At 51.6% G+C, this 18521-nt stretch overlaps 1 protein-coding gene across 8 annotated transcripts in view; it reads left to right on the top strand.

Moving 5' to 3' along the window:
• Positions 1-18521, top strand: part of CCNY (cyclin Y) — a 61473-nt gene that overhangs the window by 25718 nt on the left and 17234 nt on the right. For 4 of the 8 annotated variants that reach the window (XM_072955209.1, XM_072955208.1, XM_072955212.1 and 1 more), the window contains 2 exons: positions 11100-11174; positions 15969-16021. In XM_072955209.1, coding sequence (XP_072811310.1) covers positions 11100-11174; positions 15969-16021 — 128 coding nt within the window. The remainder of the gene's footprint in view (positions 1-11099; positions 11175-15968; positions 16022-18521) is intronic. The other 4 variants (XM_072955211.1, XM_072955213.1, XM_006217332.4 and 1 more) reach the window with 1 other exon arrangement.

The raw sequence follows: 18521 nt of genomic DNA, 5'->3' as shown, positions 1-18521 counted from the left end.
GAGGGAGCGTCTGACTTACAGGTTAACACAGCAGAAGTGTGTCTGGGTCTTCACGTAGCGTTGCTGTATCCCTGTTTGCACCTCATTTTGGTTTGTGTCTCTGGCGGGTGCACTTGTGCTGTCTCGCTGTGGGCTGTTGAGGAATCAGCCGTGCTTGTTCTCCAGCAAGGGGTCGTGATTGCTGGTCCAGAGTTCATGCTGTGTTGGCAGCAGCACCTCCCTGACGAGACCCCATTTGCTAGAAATGCAAGATAAGACCAGGCCTGTAACAGGCAGTGAAAGGTGGAAACGTTCACAACGAGAAGGGCATTTTCTCCCCCCTCCTTTTTTTTTTTAATTAAAGAAAGGGGTATTTTAAAGTTAGGCTGACTTAATTGCTTGAAATGTGAAATCTCTGAAAATGTCAATTTTGCAGACATCCCTCATCCTGAAGGGACATGAATTCTAGCAGTAGAAATTTAATATAGGGACTGAACTCTGATTTCCAAGTGCCACAGTTATAACAGCCTGAGAAAGGCCCTGCCCTGTGACATCCGATCCTTTGAAAGATGGGCTTGTGTCACAGGCCTGTCCGCGCCTGCAGGGAAGGTCGTGGCTCGGGCGGGCTCTGCGGCAGGACGGAGTGGGGCCCCTTCGCAACACGCCCGCTCTGCCCTGCTGCAGAATGGGGCCATTGTGACTGGGGGACAAGCTGGCTTTTTAGACTATTGTTAGCAGAGAAGCAGGAACGGTCTTGTTTGAAATGAATGTCACTTGGGAAGGGACAGTGGCCAGAGGAGTGAGAGCTTTCCCAGCTGCTGCGTGTGTGTGGCCTCGGGCGGTCCCACTGAGCTTCTCTCCCGTGTGTCTGCATTGTGCGCACTTCCTGCGTTCTTAATTCCAGAGCTCTGTGAGTGTGCCTTTAGCTCAGGAATCAGGCTTTAAACGGAAAAGCAGCGGGTTATTAGCATAAACTTGGTAAGAGTTTTTATCTGTTGTATCTCATTTTAAAGTGTAGATTCTGCTTTTATTAAAGTCAGTTTCAGTTAGTGACTCACTGTAAAGTTAAAGAGAGGGAAAATGTGTTTCTCTGGAAAACAAACTTGGCTTTAGGGCTTAAAGCACTAAGGAGGATGCCCAACCTTGTAAAAGAATATATGAAAGGGAAAGTTTCCACTTACGGTTTTCAGTAGAAAAAATTTTCAGTGGTGGAACAATTATAAAGAAAGTAAATTTTGAACAATAGTTTTAAAGTCTGCATCGAGCAATGTGAAAGTGTATGCGGCTTAACCCACGGGCTGGAAGGGTCAGTGAGCCTGCGAGACCAGCACTCTCGGGCCCGTCAGCTCCGTGGCCGGCAGACAGGGCATCAGTATTGCCCCGGACGCGGAGGGCAGGTCCTGGGGCGGGGCCTTTGCAGACCTTGCCGTCGGGGCCTGTCGTCCTGCAGGGGTTTCCGGTGGTCAGTGGGTGAGAGGGCTCTTGTGTCCAGAGGTCGTTAGGAATTCTGGGCGGCAGAGGGGACCAGTTTAGCGAGACTGCCTGAGCTCTCTGAGCAAAGGCACTGGCTCAGACGGTGTCAGCTGAACAGAGCTCAGGCAGGCTTTCCAGGCCCGGGAGAGCTGTCCTGAGGTGGAAATCAGCCTGCAGCAGGATGCACTGCTGCTGGTTGCCTGTTTTACAGGCAAAACTGCATCGGAACAAAGCCGCACCATCACTGACTTGGCTCCGGCCGCTTCTGCTCCAGGATGCAGAGTCAAGTCGCTGTCATGGGGACCGTGGGTCCCCAAAGCCTGACGCACTTCCTCTCGAGGCCCCACTGGAGAACGTCTGCTGACCACCTGGGGGATGTCAGCTTGTGCAAGTGGGAGACACAGACGTAGATGTAGGAGAATAAATGCAGAGTTCATGGTCGGTGGCCTTGATGTTAAGCAGTGTGAGTTGTTAAAGGGACATAAAATTAACTCACAGATGATCAGCCTGTAGTGTGGGGAGAGAAGTGGCTTTATGACTGGAAGGCCAGAGTCACACAGGAGCTGCTTGTGGGGAGGAGCTTGGGTGGGAGTTAGGGTCTCTCTGTGGGACCTGATGTTTGAACCTAGTTTTAGCTGACTGTAAATAGGGCTCTGCCTGGAGGACGAGGACTTTTTTAGCCAAGGGAAACCATTCAGAGAACAGGATGTGAAGCAAGCTGATGGGGGAGTGGGGGTAGAAGATGCCGTCACACTTGGAACATAGGGCACAAGTGATGGAGTTTAGGGGGTGTCGGCCCCCATGAGGACTGATGCCAAGACCCTCAGGAAACTGTGGGGCGGGGTCATGACCTAGTATTGTGTAATTTCCTCCATCACTGAGTATATGCTGTTTACAGTTCTTGCAAGTTAGATTTGTACTTTTCAGGGATAATCCTCATAAAGCAATGTGGAGGCGGGATTTGGGTGGAGGAGGCTGGCGGTGCAGAGCTGAGTTAGGAGTGCACCGCTGTGGTCCAGGTGACATGGTGGGGACTCAGGTTCGGGTGGTGGGCACCCTGACTCATGAGACAGGGACCTCTGCGTGCAGTTGAAAGGGCAGTGACTGTGGACTGGACGCTTGAGGATAGGGGAACTGCAGGGAGTTTCTAGAATTGGTGCTTTGGACAGCACAGTGACCTGCAGGACCACTGGACCCAGCGTGGGGTTAAGTGTGTTTTGGTGGTAGGAGAGTTCGTGTCTGTGGAGCACTGGATGGAGCTGCCCTGAGCGGCTGGCGGCCTCGGTCTGGAGGTCAGCACTGAAGCAGCCGTAAAAGTTAGCGTTTGGCAGGAATGGAACCAAGAAGTTGAAATTGCAGGGGAGGCGAGTGTGGCTAAGGAGAGCAGGTGGGTTGGAGTCCGATCCCAGGGGCAGCGCTGCCCCTGCCCCCCTCACCTGGGGTGGACCTCACTTGACGGGGTCCTCAGGGTCCTGCTCAAGGCAGCGTGCTGGGAACTGACAGGAGTCGGGGCAGGACGTGCGTCTTGTGTGAAATAGGAAGGTGTGAGGGTCAGAGGAAGACGCTTGCATGGAGCCAAGAAGCAGGAGCAGTAGCCACACCTCTCCGGCAAAGCCAGGGTCTGATCAGAGCTGCCGTGGTGGCAGATTTGGGGAGGAGACAGAGGCCGCACTCTAGGGAGGGTGAAGGTGCGTGGCGGGGAGGGCCCCCTGCCCCGCAGGTCTGCAGGAGGCAGGCTTGGGGGCCAGGGGTGAGAAGAGGCCTGTGCCCGGGAGGCTCCCACCCTGAGCCGGGTTCCCCTGGGCAGTGAGCCAGTTGGCGTGTGTTCTTCACTGTTCCGTTGTGAACAGCTCCGGCCCTGTAGGAAAGTTGGAAGAGAAGAACCAGCTTCGCTGGTAGTTAACATTTTGCCACATCTGCTTTATTACTCTTTTTCCTTCTTACATACATTTTTTTTTTCCGTGAGCCATCTGAGAATAAGTTGCAGACAGTGGGCACTTTTACTTCTAAATATTTCCTGTTTTATGAACCCATTACTTAATGTTATGTGTTATCTACTTAGTGCCCTTTACTCTCATAAGAAATGGTTTGGGGAAGCCCTGTTAGAAGATAACCAGAACACCCCCTTGACCTCCTAAAATATGCTGTGGTTATTTGCCTCATGGGAGGCTTAAACACTGAAAATTTGGGACTTGGACTATATTGCAAACATCTGAAATACAAACTAATTCTTTAGACATTGGCCTGTGTTGATTGGTAGCTGATCTGCAGAAAAGGTAGAGGGAAATGATAGCTATTTGGACCTTTTTCAAGTAATAGTAAATATTTGATTCCACAGTGTAATGCTGTGTTATTTATTAATTGTCTGAGAAGTGAGATAGTTCAGTGAGGTTCGAAAGTCTTCTCTTCAGAATATTTACACGTCAGATAAGTCCCTATTTGGACACTGGACAGACGTGTCTAGTGGAAGAAAATGTGGACTTTCCCCCCAGATACAGAACAGTTTAGTCCATTTAGATAGTACTGCCCTCCAGAGCACATTGTGTGCAGGAAGTATGCTGTACAGAGGAAATTTGTTATTTGTCTATTTTATATATAGTGGTTAACATTTGCAAATCTCAAACTGCCAAATTTATCCCTTCCCACCCCCTTTTCCCCAGTAACTGTAAGATTGTTTACTGTGTCTGTGAGTCTGATTCTGTTTTGTAGATGGTTCATAGTGTCCTGTTTTTTCTTTTTCTTTCTTTTTTTTTTTTTAGATACCATATATGAGTGACATCATATGGTATTTTTCTTCCTCTGTCTGGCTCACTTCACTTAGAAGATAATCTCCAGGTTCATCCATGTTGCTGCAGATGGCATTATTTTATTCTTTTTTATGGCTGAGCAGTATTCCATTGTATAAATATACCACATCTTTATCCAGTCATCTGTTGATGGACATTTAAGCTGTTTCCATGTCTTGGCTGTTGTAAATAGGGCTGCTGTGAACACTGGGGTGCAGGTGTCTTTTCCATTAGCGTTCCCTCAGATACATGCCTAGGAGAGGGGTTGCTGGATCAGAGGGTAGGTTTTCTTTAGTTTTTTGAGGAATCTCCATTCTATTTTCCACAGTGGCTGCACAAAATTGCATTCCCACTGGCAGTGTAGGAGGGTTCCCTTTTCTCCACACCTTCTCCAGGATCTATTATTTAAAAGCAGAGGATAGGAGACTTCACTTCTGGTCAGTCACCACTATCATAATCATCTCAGTTATTTGTAACACTGCACATCCCATTTCTTAAGAAAAACACGATAAAACTGAAAATAATGTCAAATTTAAATGTGTAAGATTTCAAGGGTTATTTGGTAGCAGTGTTGTTTCAGTCGCTTGGGAAATTTATAAGTAATAACCCAAGAGTAGTGTTTCTGTTGTGAAATGCCAGAGATAGTTGGCATCTGATGCCCTGGGGCGAGTGCAGGCTTCGTGAGTCCTGTGCTCTGGTTTTCTCAGTTGTTTTAGCCAAGGTTGGCTGTTTGTGCTGGATCTGTAATTTCTCCAGGGAATGTGGCTGTAGCCACAGGTGGTTTGATGAGGAGATAACAGGAACAAAGGATGCACCTTTAGCCCAAGTGTGTCGGCTGATCCCTGGACTTCCTTGGGCACAGGCACGAGTGTGCTGCCCAAGGAGCACCCTGTCCCGTGCCCCACGCATGTGCTTCCTGGCCCCACTAGCCTCCAGCCAGTGACAGGGGCACTTTGCACGGGGGAGGTGGTGAGCCTTGGGTTCGTTGTCATGAGGGATTTGGAGGAGCAGCAGGTGGCTCCGTGCATCCGGCAGGTTCTGCCCCATGTTAGACATCCTTGGGTCCAGGGGCTCTGCCTTCGTAGAGCTCGCATGGCCACGGTACCACTGAGAACGCAGCAGGAGACACGAGAAGTGATGAGCAGGGCGTGTAGGGGGGACACGTGCATGTGGCACAAACCGGAGCTGGACGCCCAAGCGGAGCACGGACTCCATCCTCACTGAGTGACTTGGGGCTCTGGCTTCTCCAGGTCTGTGTCCTCCCCAATAAACTGAGGGTAATGGCACTGGGCGGCTTGTCCGAGTAAGTTAATCTGCCTGCAGTTGTTAGAGCAGCGCTGGTCTCGCAGCCGCTGGGCCTCGTGTCATGACCGTGCTTGTAAAGCGAGGCTGCTGCTCCTACGCAGGGTGACATTCAAGCGGTGGGGGCCCGCGCTGTCTGGCACTCGGTAGAGGCGGTCTGCTGTGAGAAAGGACATCTGTGGTGTGTGGAGCCTCCGGAGGTCCGTGCCTCGCAGTGCCCGGTCAGCCTCGGGCTGGACCTCTCGCCCAGGGGCGTGCATCCCCAGCACGGGGCAGCTCCTGCCTCACCCCGAGCTGGCCTCGGGGGGGAGCAGTTGGTGTCCCGCCCCCACGCCCCCAGCCAGGCGAGCCTCACCACGCACACCTGTGTCCGCTCCAGGGGCCGGGCATGGGGCCCCTGCCACTCCTTCTCCCTCCTGGTTCTGCTTCACCGGTGTCCGCAGTGCTGTGCTCAGTAAGACACCACCATCCCTTTCTGATTCTGTAACAGAGCGAAGAGAAGTATGTGTCAAGATGAGGCTGATACTGGGTCTTGTTCATTAGCTTGATAATTTGTGTTCCTGCTGGATTAGTTTGTGTAGGGGGCCGGTGAAGGAATGGGATGGAACTGATCTTGCTGAGTGTCGGAGAAGAGATGGGATGCAGTGGTTCTGCGAATGGAGGTGCAGCCGTTGGCGGGCGCTGAAAGTGTCCCCAGCGCGCAGTCTGCACCACAGTCGGCCTCGGAGGCCCGGAGGGACTGAGCCGTGTCTGTGATTCCCGGCTCGGTCTGTCACTGAGCCTGTTTATCCCTGTGTATACCTTTCGGTTAAATGTGCTGGAATGAGAAGTGACGTGCAGACTTCACCTCCTGCTCAGATACCAAAATAGCTTTGTGGTTCATATCAGATCAGCAGTAACCTTGGGGTTGGTCTCCTTAAGCCAAGCGTCACCTTGCTTGTCTGGAGAGAAGCAGTATTCCTCTTCAAGTGGTAATAAATTTAACCTTCACTTGTTTAGTTTTTAGTTTGTCTTCCCGCTTCATGGTATGAAGTTCCTAACAACTCTTTTTCCTTCCCATCTTAGTGACCACTGAAGTTTCCACCATTTTAGGATAAATCTCTCTGTTCTTTGAGGTTGGAAATTTAATGGTAAGGTTTAAAACTCTGTGGCGTTGGTATACTTGAAAAGGGGAGCTCTGTCATTCTCTGCATTTTGAGTGTGCAGTATAAACATGCCACAGGAACACAGACAAAAGTCAAAAAGAAGAGGGAGAAAACACTCATGGTTGTTTTATACAGAAGACGTAATGGTGAACGTTTATGTATAGATTCTTCTAGTACTTTACAAAGCTGAATTTATTTAAAATAAACCCACCGCCAGCAAAACAATAAAGCCCAAACCTGGATAACGTATAATTGTGGTGACTCTGGGTGCAAAATTTTGGATGTTCGTTTTCACTTAGTGTGTAAATAGAAGTATTTCGCCGGTTACAAATGCGTTAAGCTTTTTAATGAACATGTTTTCTGTTTAGTACACTTGCCACCTGGTTACTCAGTCCCTTGTCACTGACACGTAGATTATTGATGGTTTTCTCTTTCCTCTTTCAGTAATGCAGTAATGACCATCTTTGGGATTAAAGCCTAGTCTGCATGTGAGGTCGTCTCAGTAGGGTAGAATCCCAAGGCTGAAATGAATGACTAAAAGTTTTAGATTGCAGTCTGCAAAATTACTGTATGAGAAGGTACATGGTGCTGATATTTCAGCAAAAGCTTCCTATTGGGTATCTAAATTGAGCAGCGTTTGGTAACTTATTTTAATTCTTTTTAATTACTTTTTTCCTCTCAAGTGACTAGGCTTTTTAAAAGATTTTGGTTAGGGAAGAGAAAATCTGGTCTATTTAAGGCTCTTGACATTCTTACTAGTAGTGACCATGTTGGTGGTTTATCAGCGCACTTGTGGCTTTCCAGAGTTTTTACGTGACCTTTGGTGAGTGAGAAAATGCATTTTGCACCTGAATCCAGGTATGTGTTTTATGTTCACAGACGCCCATGGAATAGCACTTATCCTTACACGCTCTCTCTCTTGTTTATTACGTTCTGAGCTATTTTGTTGTTTATTTCATTTTTTTTAAAGTTGATTCTTAGTCCTCTAAGTTGATTTCATAACCCACCGAAGGGTCTGACTTGCAGTTTGAAAACCACTGTACTGTGTCATTACATGGCAGGTAGTGAATTCAGTGGAACACGGGGTCTGTTTGGACTGCTTTACTTTCTCTGTGGGGGTAGGAGTCCCGTGTATCTTTCTAGTGGCATCTGGGATGCATATGTCCTGCCGGGGGGCACACAGCCGTTGGTGGGGTGGGCTGGCGGGGACTGGGCCGGTGACCGGGCAGCAGGTTTTAGCCTCACCAGCACAGGCGCTGCTGCCCCAGGTCGTGTCCGTGTCCGGGGAGAGGTCTGGAGGCCGGGGAAGTGCAGGTTTACTGAAGGCTGTTGACCCTGAGTGGATAGTGGGGCCCACCCTGGAGCAGAAGTAGCCAGGGTAGGACCCAGCTTTCACTCACGTCTGCTCCTTGAGAAACCGGGTGACCTCAACGTGGATGGGGGTCTTAGAAGCAGAAACAAGGTTTTGGTCCGTGGAGGGAGAACACCTGCCCAGCTACCTGGAGGATGCAGGTCTGACCACCTCTCTTGGCCTCACCAGCTTGCCTCGGCTGCCATGTGCCCCGTGCCATGTGTTGGTGTCCGACCCTGTGTGCTTTCTGGATTTCCTCTGCCAGATTAGAGGCAGGTCCCCAGGTGCCTGGAGGAGGAGGCTGGCAGTGACCTACACAACGCTTTGCCCCCTCTGCCTTCTCAGAAGGACAATGTGGGTGACCGTTTTACCCGAGGGTTTCAGAGGGGTCCAGTGCGGCTGAGAACCCTCCCCATCCGTTGGCTACGGCAGCCATAGAGGCCGTGTCTGTGACCTCGCCTGGACACTGAAATGGACGAGAAGCCGCTCCCATCCCCGGGTGGGAGCATCGCTGCCGTCGGAGCTGATTGCTGGTCCTGTTTCCTTCAAGGGCAGCTCATTGTATCACTCGGACAAGTGACCGTTCCCATTCTCAGCATAGTCATGATGCTGGTGGGAACATAAAGATAAGCTGGGTCTGTTGTTGATCGTGGATTCCTTGGAAGTTGAGGAAAATAACTGCCTCAAGTCGAATTTCACCAGGCCTGGCAGATTGCAGTAGGAAAAAGTGGAGGGAGTGTGGTTTTTCCCAGCCAGAGGAACCTGCCGGGGCCTGCTTCCACCACGTCTCCGTGTCTCGGCTTTTGCAGACGAGTAAGGGTGCTTGTGTGTGACGACCCTCACCTGTGCTCGGGGCGTGCATGGACTGCCACTCTGGGTGGTTCTGGAGGGAGGACCTGTGCGTCCTAGTCACCTGCATCTCTGTGTCTTCAGCGCAGGGCTGAGTGTGCCCACGGAGCAGAGAGAGTTGGGCCCGAGCTGCTGTGGTGCCCTGGAAACAAAGTGGAGGGTTTACGCATTTTAGCTTTTGTGATGGTTTTGACTCGGGTTGTCTGAAGCCAGCTGCGGGTCAGCGATGGCCGGCTCTGAGGCAAGCCAATCGCACCTTCCAGGGCGGCTACTCTGAATGCAGACCTTGTCCTGGCTGCCCACCGTCCACCCTCCGAGGCCACAAGGTCAGTCCCTTTCCTCCTGTTCCCCAGAATCGGACTATTTGAAAGGTAGTTTGTACTTACAGACTGAGGTAGGAGGAAAATGCTAGATGTGACTTTTTCTTCTGAAAACGTAAGTTGCACGTCGGGGCTGAAAGCTAGGAGAATACCGTAGGCGATGGTCTTGTTTGCAGTCGTGATGACCAACTCCAGGCTCACAGACGTGCTCTGGGAGGACACACAGGGACCAGGCAGCAGGGTTCAGGCTCCGCTGGGGAGAAGGGGCTGTGATGGGGGTCGGCCCTTCTGTGTCATCTGTGTGTTAGACCGCCTGCCCGCTGCACATGGGAGCTACTTTACTGTCCCCTGACATTCCTGGGCGCTGCGCTTGGGGCCCAGGCTCTGTGCCACCCCGCCCCCAGGTGTTCTTTCACGTAGGTGCCAGTGTATTTGCCCCACATTGTGGTTCTGTTTTCCATCTCCAATATGATCTCCTTTTATAATCTTATTTAGGTTTTTATTTGGCTTATTCAGTTTCTTTAAGTGCTTGCAGATGGTTTCTGACCTCAGGAGCCACGATTTCCGTTGTCAGAGCTTCTGGCACCTGCTCTGGAGGTGGCCCCTCGGGGAGCATGGGCGGTGACTGCCTTGCCTCATCTGCAGTTACTCCCCTTCTCGTCCTGGACACCCGGGGGCTCGTGGTCGTTTTGCCCACGGTCTCTGTTGCACTTGCCCCCGCCTGTCCTTACTCTGGCGCAGCTGAGCCCCTTCTGCTGTCAGTTTCCCTAAACGATGCTGCGCTTGCTGAAGTCAGTGTATTGGGTCATAAGACACATCCGTGTTTCATCTTCATATGGGACCCTGTGTTTTATTTTTTAACTCTTAAAAAGGGGAAATCATAAATGCAGTGAGTAGGATTCTATCTAAAATTTTCCCACCTGTTTTTGTCTTTTGATCCCTCCCTCTTTTTTGGTTGGGATAGACACAGTAAGATGTGATATATGTGTGGATTTTGTTTAAAATAAATTGGAAGCAGCCTTCCTTCCTAAGGGGAGTGGGCGGTGTTTTGTGTCCCCCTGGGGAGGTTTCTGTGCGCGTCCTTCACTGCCGTGGAGGGAGTGGGCTTGGGGGCATCGGCGTGTGGGCCTCAGCCGACGCGCTCCGGTCGTGGGTTCTGGTGACCGCTCACCTGCAGGTTGTCGCTCTGATGAAGTGGTGCTCTGCCTCTCTTTCCAGGGCAGAGGGCCTCTCAGCTTTCTCCTGCCCTCACGTTTGTTGGAATTTTCTTCCCCATCTGGAGGGCGGTGATCAGCTGTCCTGGCACCGGTGCCCTGGCAGGAGCGTCCTGCCCAGGCTCCCTCTTCGCGTCTGTTCTGAGCAAGCAGAATCGCTCCCTTTCTCCGGTCTCAGTAGAGTTTCCAGCCTCCGCTCTGAAGGATTAGGTTTTGCCTTTTCAGAAAAGAACAGCCTTAGTTAAGCAGAGCGCTGGGTGCCGATTCGGCGGAGACACCCTGCTTGATCACCTTTAGCAGGGAGCTAGCACTCACTCAGCCGGAAACGCAGGCGAGTCTGTGCTGGCACGGGACTCTCTTACTGACTGTGACAGCTTTGTCCTGCCTTTCAGTGGTGTCCTGGGTGTGGAGCAGACGTTTAAAAACAAAGTGGAGTTTTGGGCTAGTAGATGTCCAGCCAAGTGTCTGACTTTCAGGTAGGACTCTCTCAACATTCTAAATAGCAAGTGTTCGCAGTTCTCAGTTGAACCTAGAAGAAGCCATTACCACAGCTCCTACTGTTGGTTTTTTTTCCAGAGTCCTTGAGTGTATTAGCAATTTAAGATTGGAAACATTGACAATCTTGACTCCCTTTAGTTATCAGATGGGTATTCATACGTTTCCTTTTTCTTTCTTTAAAGATTTGAACATGGAATTCAACCCTTCAGACCACCCTCGGGCCAGCACAATATTCCTCAGTAAATCTCAGACGGATGGTAAGTTACTAATCTTTCTTTCTCCTTTCTTTCCTTCTTTCTTCCTTCCTTCCTTTCTTTCTTTCTTTCTTTCTTTCTTTCTTTCTTTCTTTCTTTCTTTCTTTCTTTCTTTCTTTCTTTCTTTCTTCCTTTCTTCCTTTCTTCCTTTCTTCCTTTCTTTCCTTTCTTTCCTTTCTTTCCTTTCTTTCTTTCCTTTCTTTCATTCCTCCCTCCCTCCCTTCCTCAGATTGGTAACTGTCCTGTCTTGATTTTCCACTGGATGTGAGTCTCAGGATGAAAACAAAATCCCGCTGGTGGCTCCTAAGGATGCTGTTTGTTGGTGGTTCCCTTGAGGTTTCTGTACTTTGTTGGAAGCTATGTCTTTAGAACTCCCTGTTTGTAGCAACTGTCCTCACTTTGCCTCAGCTGGATTAGTTTTCGGCAGTTTGTACCCTGAGAGTCAGGAATTTTCCTTTGAGAACTGGTATTTGCCTACATTCTCTGAAGATCAGAAGTATTAGATAGCATATAAAATAAAGGAAAATATAACCTGAAATACAGGCGCCTTCCCTCTGTCAGGTCCTCTGGGCTGGACTGACGCTATGTATGAGGACAGAGGTTTGCCTTCTCCAGACTCCTGCTTGCCAGTGTATTCTGGTCCCAGGTGCCTGTGGAATTTCTCCTAGGGGTTCCCCCTTTCCATCCCTGGCTTACCTTCCTGTTCCTGGCCCTTGGCTACACCACACAGGGGACAGTCTTCTCAGTGGGATTCCCGTAGAGAAGAGTCGCACAAGGAGTCTGTTACCCAATGGCCCAGTGGGAGGACGCAGAGTCAGAGACGGGTCCTCTGTGCCTCTTGCCCTGACCCATGCAGGTCACTGAGCCCTAATTCGGAGATGACTCTGAAGAGACTAAGAAATAATCAGACATGAAAGGCAGTGAGCTCTCTTAGCAGAGCTGCTGACTCTTGGGGTTTTTACGTGGGGGGAGTGTTGTGATGTGAGCTCAGAAGCACAGTAGCTTCTGAATCCGGGGGCTCTTCGTTTTTTTTCCTTTTCTTTTTCACTGGAGTACCATCAGTTACAATGTGTCAGCTCGCGGTGTCCCAGGCCATGCGCATACAGACGCATACTCGTTTTCGTATTTCCGGTGGGCTCTCCTTGCGGGTGAGGGACCGTCTGCAGGTGAGAACAGGCGAGGACAGCTGTGCCCCAGCCGCGCCGCCCTGCACACCCTCGTCCTCCGCCCCGCCCGCCGCCCACGCCCCGGCCCTGCCTCGGAGCTGCCTGCCACCGTGAGGCAGCGGAACCCCCTTCCCGCTGCTTTCCGAGCTCTGACCAAGGCTGCTGCCATCTTAGCTCCTCGTTTTCAAAGGCGAGAGTGGCTACTCCAGTCTTAGGCAAAGCAGCCAGACTGTATCTTTTTTATTTTAATTAGTTTGCTTTTTAGAAAAGTTCTTTGCTTTTAAAAAGAAGTTAGAAGCAAAAACCTGTGTGTGTGTTTCTCAGGAGCTCCTTAAAATAACAAAAGGAGTAAGAGCGACTTTTCTCTGGAATGGCTTGAAGCCACAGCGGAAACACTAAAAATTCAGAAGTTAAAACATGAGCTCTGGATTTCTTGGCCAATCTTTCAGCAACACCGACACTGGGGAGCGTCTTGCGGCCTGGCCGGCCCCTATTTGGGTCCCAGTTTGGCCCCTGGCGGTGCGCAGCTCCTGCATCGTGACACGCAGCCCCTCTGGAGGACCACCCTCCTTGCTCTCCTTTACTCTGGCACTTGTAGGCGGCCGGCCCCTGCCCCACCAGGATCGGGGGCCTCTTCCTGCCGTCTCCTTGCCGCAACTCCCAGCGCTTACGGTCGCCGCGTCTGGGATGCCCCCTCCCAGCACTCTGGGCAGCACTGTGTCCCCCTGTGGCCTGTCAGGTTCCGCAGGGGCTGCTGTGCAGGGAGACATTGAAGGATCTGTAGGAGCCCAAAGCTCGTGCACCACTGCGTTTCACGCTCATGGAAGATAACTTTGAAAAACTCTCAGTTCCCTTAAAACGTTTTTCTGGTGACTGTAAAAATTTTTCATCCTATCAAAGGATTTAATTTCTCTTGTATTTTAAACATTGGTATTTGAAAACAAAACCATCCCTCTTTTAAAAAATGTTTCAGATAAAATCTTCGTGCTGTGGTGACTGGATAAGCCCCAGCAGGCATTAAGAATGCAGGAGCTCTCTCTCCCTGAGCAGTCGGGAATTTCGTGCCACTTCTCTGGCCTGGAACTCGTGTCCCCATGCCAGTGCCTCACAGCCTTCCCTCGTGGTGCGCCACGGTGCGCTTCCTGAAACTCGCCGGTCACACTGCCCTACTTCACTCCCATGAAAATATGGATCTAAATGTAATTTAAGTTTTATTTCTCGTAATTGGAAGGAAGTCTCTAAATATACATACATTTTTGTTCTGGGGTGCAGTCTCATCTTCAGCCCTCAGTTGATCAAAACAATACAAACGTTAAAATTTTAAACATTAAATAAATAACTGTTAAAATGAAATGTGAAATAATTTGGGGGGAAATTTGTCATTCTGAGGTGTTCCCGTGGATGAGTGTCACGTGTATGTGGAGCGAGGCGCCGTCCGTCACGTCCTCTTGGCTCCGTGGACATGTGCTGGGGAACTTTGTTCATGGACATAAATCGATGGGAGTGAAAGGAGTTTCGTCAGTGACATCACTGAATTCTTTGTGCTCCATCTGACTTGCATGTCCACAAAGCCAAGGGATTGACTATCCAGAATCATTCCTCAGACCTTCAATTCAGTCTTGTTTTCCTTCCATTTGTGGGCACTGAGGAGCTGGCGTCCACTTGATCTGCAGAAGAGTTTCTCCCCCGGTTGTAGGAGCTACTCCCCCAGCCACGGCGATAAGTGTGGAGCCTCAGCCACTGTGCAGGCCCGACTGGGAGAGTTGAATTAACACAGGGTGACACTGGATGGGGGCCTGCTTCAGGACAGGTCCCGCGGCCCTGCTGCTCCAGGGGAAGCAGGGCATGTGGGTGTTCACAGAAACAGCGGGGGCGGGAGTTACCGTTACACAGCCCGACAGCTTGTCCTTAGGGGTTCTGTGGTGTCTTGGTGAACTGCTGGCTTTCACTCTTCCAGTTGGAATCAGTGGGACTTCAGGACAGTGGCCTGACTGCCCCCGGAGGCCTGTCCCCCTGGGGGGTGGGCGGGAAGGCGCCCGCTCTCACGGCGGTCTTGCTCTTCCGCTGTGGCGTCGTTGTTTGTTTATTTTACAGCTTTCCTGTAAGACCCTTCAGCCACAACCGTTGAAGGTTCTGTATTTCAACCCGCTCTGCTCTTCTTGAATAGTTCTTAATCTTTTCCATAGAGCCCACGTAAGATGCTCAGATATTTCCTGAGACGTGGTTATCTTTATCTGCTAGATAAAGGTGTTGAGGTGACCTCAGGGCTGGTTCCCAGAACTGGGAGACACAAAACCTCTGCACAGACCTGCTGCTGGGATGCCCTGGGAAGGCCTAAGTGTCATGTACGGAATTTGCTGGAAACTTGTCAGGTCGGCTGCTGTGGTGGATGGTGGCCCAGTAGTTCAGTCATGAGTGAATTTAAGGAAGACACTCGTATACAGGTCACACCCACCTGTGCATGCGCAGCATACATGCCAAGCCGTTACAGCCCAGGGCTCCCTGCTAGACCTGCGTTTCCCTTTTGTTGTGGTCCACATGTGGGTGGGTGCATGTTTGCACAAGGTCAGAGGCGCCACCTGCCTCTGCACTGCGTGCTCTGTGCCCCGTGCTCCGCGCGCTGGTCCAGCCTCACTCTGCGTGGTACACATGTGGCCTGCGGGTGGGCCCTCTGGTGGCCGGTGGTCACTGCAGAGAGGGTCGGACTTCTGAGGAAGAGAGAAGTGCCTCCCAGGGAAGCAAAGAACAGAATGCACTGAGGACACAGTTCCCGGCTCCCCAGTCACAGCAGCTGGAGGAAGCGAGTGAAAATCTACCTTTGGGGCCTGGACTGCTGGGAGCAGCCCTGCAGGTGGTGGGCCGGGTTCTACACTGTTGTTCAGGGTTCCCGGGGCCCAGGACATCATCTCCTCGAGGGACACCTGTCCTCTGTGCCCTGCACAGCAGCCTGCTCGGTGCGCGTGCTGAGTAGTTCGCCAGTCTCCAGGCGAAAATGCAGAGTGTGCTGACTTCAGTGTTGGAGAAGCTCCTCCGGGTTCTCTGTTCCCCACTGTGTCTTTGAGGCTGAGGGCCCCTGTTCTGAGACGCTGGGTGCAGGCCGTGCCGCGCAGCCGGCAGGGTGAGAACGACCTTTCCGAGAGGGTTAGTTAGGTCTTCATTGTGGGTTTGCTCCGCCTCCCCGAGGGGCAGGATGCCCTGGGTGGCCTCCGGAAGCCAGGTGTCACCCCAGCACCCCCTTGGAGAGCAGTGAGGCCACCGCCGACGCCGTCCTGAATTTACTGCTGTGGTGGGTGGTGTCACCGTGCTTCACCCAAGCAGCGTGGACCTTGGTGGGTCCTTTGCTGGGTTAGAGGTAAATAGTCCTGTTACTTGTTGATCATCTGAAAGGGATGGGTGCGGGCATGTTTTATGGGATGTGCTGATTCGTGTGTACTTGGCTGGCAGGCCGATCCCCCCGCGGGTGGGCGGTGTGCTCTGCCGGCCCAGGCCAGAGCTGCGTTGTGTAGACCACACTTCCGACCGGTCATGGAGCATGTGGGTCCGGTGGTGGCTGGAGGAGGGGACCTGACACTGAGGCCCGTCCTCGGCCACCTGTGAGGGGCAGCCATGCAGGCTAGTAACATCTCTGTTGCATCTTTTGTTTTCACAGTGAGAGAAAAACGGAAGAGTCTCTTCATCAACCACGTAAGTGGGGCTGTCCCCGTGCTCCTCGCGGAGACTGCCCAGCGCTGAGAGCACTCGCGCCCGGGTCGGGGGTGGGGATGGAACCCAAGTCTCGTCCGCACGCGGAGGAGCTCCCAGGCCCAGGAACCCGGGTTGCTGTGTTTCTGACCGGTCCGCCCACCCGCTCGCCCAGGGGCCTTTCTCCCCTAGGTCAGTTCCGCTGGGATAAGCACAGCTGCCTCCTGCAGGCTGGTTGCCTCCCCTCCCCCCGCCACCTCCCCTCGTGTGTGTAGGGCCGGTGGTCTGCATGTGCTCAGAGGACGGGTAAACTTGACCACACTTTAATTCTAAAAGGATCTGTAAAACCCAGCTCTAGCCATGTGGCCGCTCTGAGCAGTGTGTCCCTGCCCTGCTGGCCAGGCAGGAAGATGCTTCCTTTTTCCCTGAGCAGTGGGTGCAGCGGCCGGGGGCCCCCACGGCACCCCGACTTGTGCCCCAGGACTGTGGCGCCCAGCCACCAGGCGAGGTACAGCCACGGCCTCCTTGCCCCTAAACTTATGTCCATCTCCAGGAGAGAACACTGTCTCCGTGAGGTGCGGGTTACCACACACGTACGCCGCAGTCTCACCTGGAGAAGCAGAGCCCTTCAGGAGAGGGACAGATGCTGATCACTGCAGGTGGAGGGAAATCCCCCCCAGCCAGCACCACAGTGGCCAGTGAAAGGGGCAGAGGCCTTAAATGTTCCCCAGGGAAGGAGCAGGGGAGAGGGACCCTGCCTGCCTGGGAAGGAGGGGTCTCTCACTGGCTCAGAGTAGCCAAGAGAGGCTGGAAAGTTAAGTAAAAGGAGGCTGCTTCTGAAGGAATTATTGCAGGTTTTAAAGCTTGAAACCCTTTGAGGGTAAACCCCTTGGGGAGCTTTGACAGGAAGTTAAATCAGGGAAAGTTATGAAGATTAATACTCTAATCAGGATCCATGTTTTAGACGTAATTAGATCAACAGTCACAGGAAAAGTTAATACATTACAAAAGAGACACTTGGGTAGTTTAGAAAGACTTACGTAAAGGGCTTTATTTGAAGTGTGTAGTTTATTGAAAAATTTGCTGACGTTTTGGCTATGCTCTTTCTTTAAACTAGCTATTTTAATGAATCTTTTAATTAAAATGTGGAAGACTTATTATAAACTGTGGGTGGCATTGTAAGGGGCTGGGAGCCTGGAATCACTCTCCTGGAACTCAGGGAAAACTCGAGCCTTTTACTTTAGCCTAATTTTTCTGTGACACCCTCCTGCCCCTTGATGACAGCACACCTGAAGTAAATCAATCATTCTAAGTTAAAGAAAAAAGATATTTAAACAGAATGAGTCAGGGGTTAAATGGCCAGCCTCCCTGACCCCAATGACACAGTCGCAGTATTTGTTCTAATATTAAGGCAGGTGATGCTTCTGAGAACTTTGTGAGGAAATGGAGTAACTGGGAGCATTACTGATCAGTTATGCAGAAGTCACACTGTGAGCTGGACTTGGAGCCAGACGAAGCTAGTCATGCCCTGGGTCCATCACCTGACAGGTGGGGGACCATGAAAGAGTCTGGAGGCCCTGGCTCTCTGATCTCGTAGAGCGGCTCCTGGCCGTAGCTCCTGGCTTGCCCGCTCAGGCAGGGCTGCGCGCTGGCTGTGGCTCCTGGCCTGCCCGCTCAGGCGGGGCTGCACGCTGGCTGTGGCTCCTGGCTGTGGCTCCTGGCCTGCCTGCTCAGGCGGTGCTGCGCGCTGGCTGTAGCTCCCTGTGGACATGTTGCTGTTGTTACTGCTCTTGGAGTTGGGTCAATTCTGTTTACTTTTCAAGTTCAGTAGCAAAACTGATGGAAGTCTTTCTGGCAGTTTGAGTGTGGATACAGTTTTTTCATAAGTATTAAGCCATAGACATCGAGGGATGAAGTGAGTGTGGTCCAGGGCCTGAAGTGGGAAAAATTCTAAACATTGCTTTTGCCTCTTTGGGAGACATGCTCTGAGCAGGGCACAGGTGGAGAGCAGTGTGAGCTTAGGAGGAAGGGCCCAAGATCAGGCCGCCTCCTGAGCATCCCGACTGGTCATTTGGTCCTGACCCGCATGCTCCTCCCGTAGAAGTGGCGTGTGTGGGGGGCCACAGAGCTTCAGCGGTGCGGGGCCCCTGGCTGGGGTGTAAGGGGCTGTGTGCCCCCAGTGTGGCTGTCACCACCAGGGGAGCTTCTGTTTATAGCACTGTCTTCCATTTCTTGGGCTGTTGCATATTTCCGTAATTTTCCATAATTTTATTACAGAGGAAGCCTTATTAAATAAGAAGTAAATGTGAAAGTATTGAGCAGGGCGTCTGGTCTCTGAGGGGCGTAAGGAGTTCTTCATGTTTGGGAACCACGGATGCTGAGGGCTTCGCTGGGGGTGGGAGGTCAGGCAGGCAGGATCATTAAGTAATTATTTCTTTGGTTGCTGAAAGTGACACTTAGACTGTCAGCATGGCACCAGGCGAGTGAAAACTTACATGGATGG

This window comes from Vicugna pacos, chromosome 35 (genome assembly GCF_048564905.1).
Source record: "Vicugna pacos chromosome 35, VicPac4, whole genome shotgun sequence".
NCBI classification, from domain to species: domain Eukaryota; kingdom Metazoa; phylum Chordata; class Mammalia; order Artiodactyla; family Camelidae; genus Vicugna; species Vicugna pacos.
Note: the sequence above shows the minus strand (reverse complement) of the source record. Positions and strands in the feature narration are given on the sequence as shown.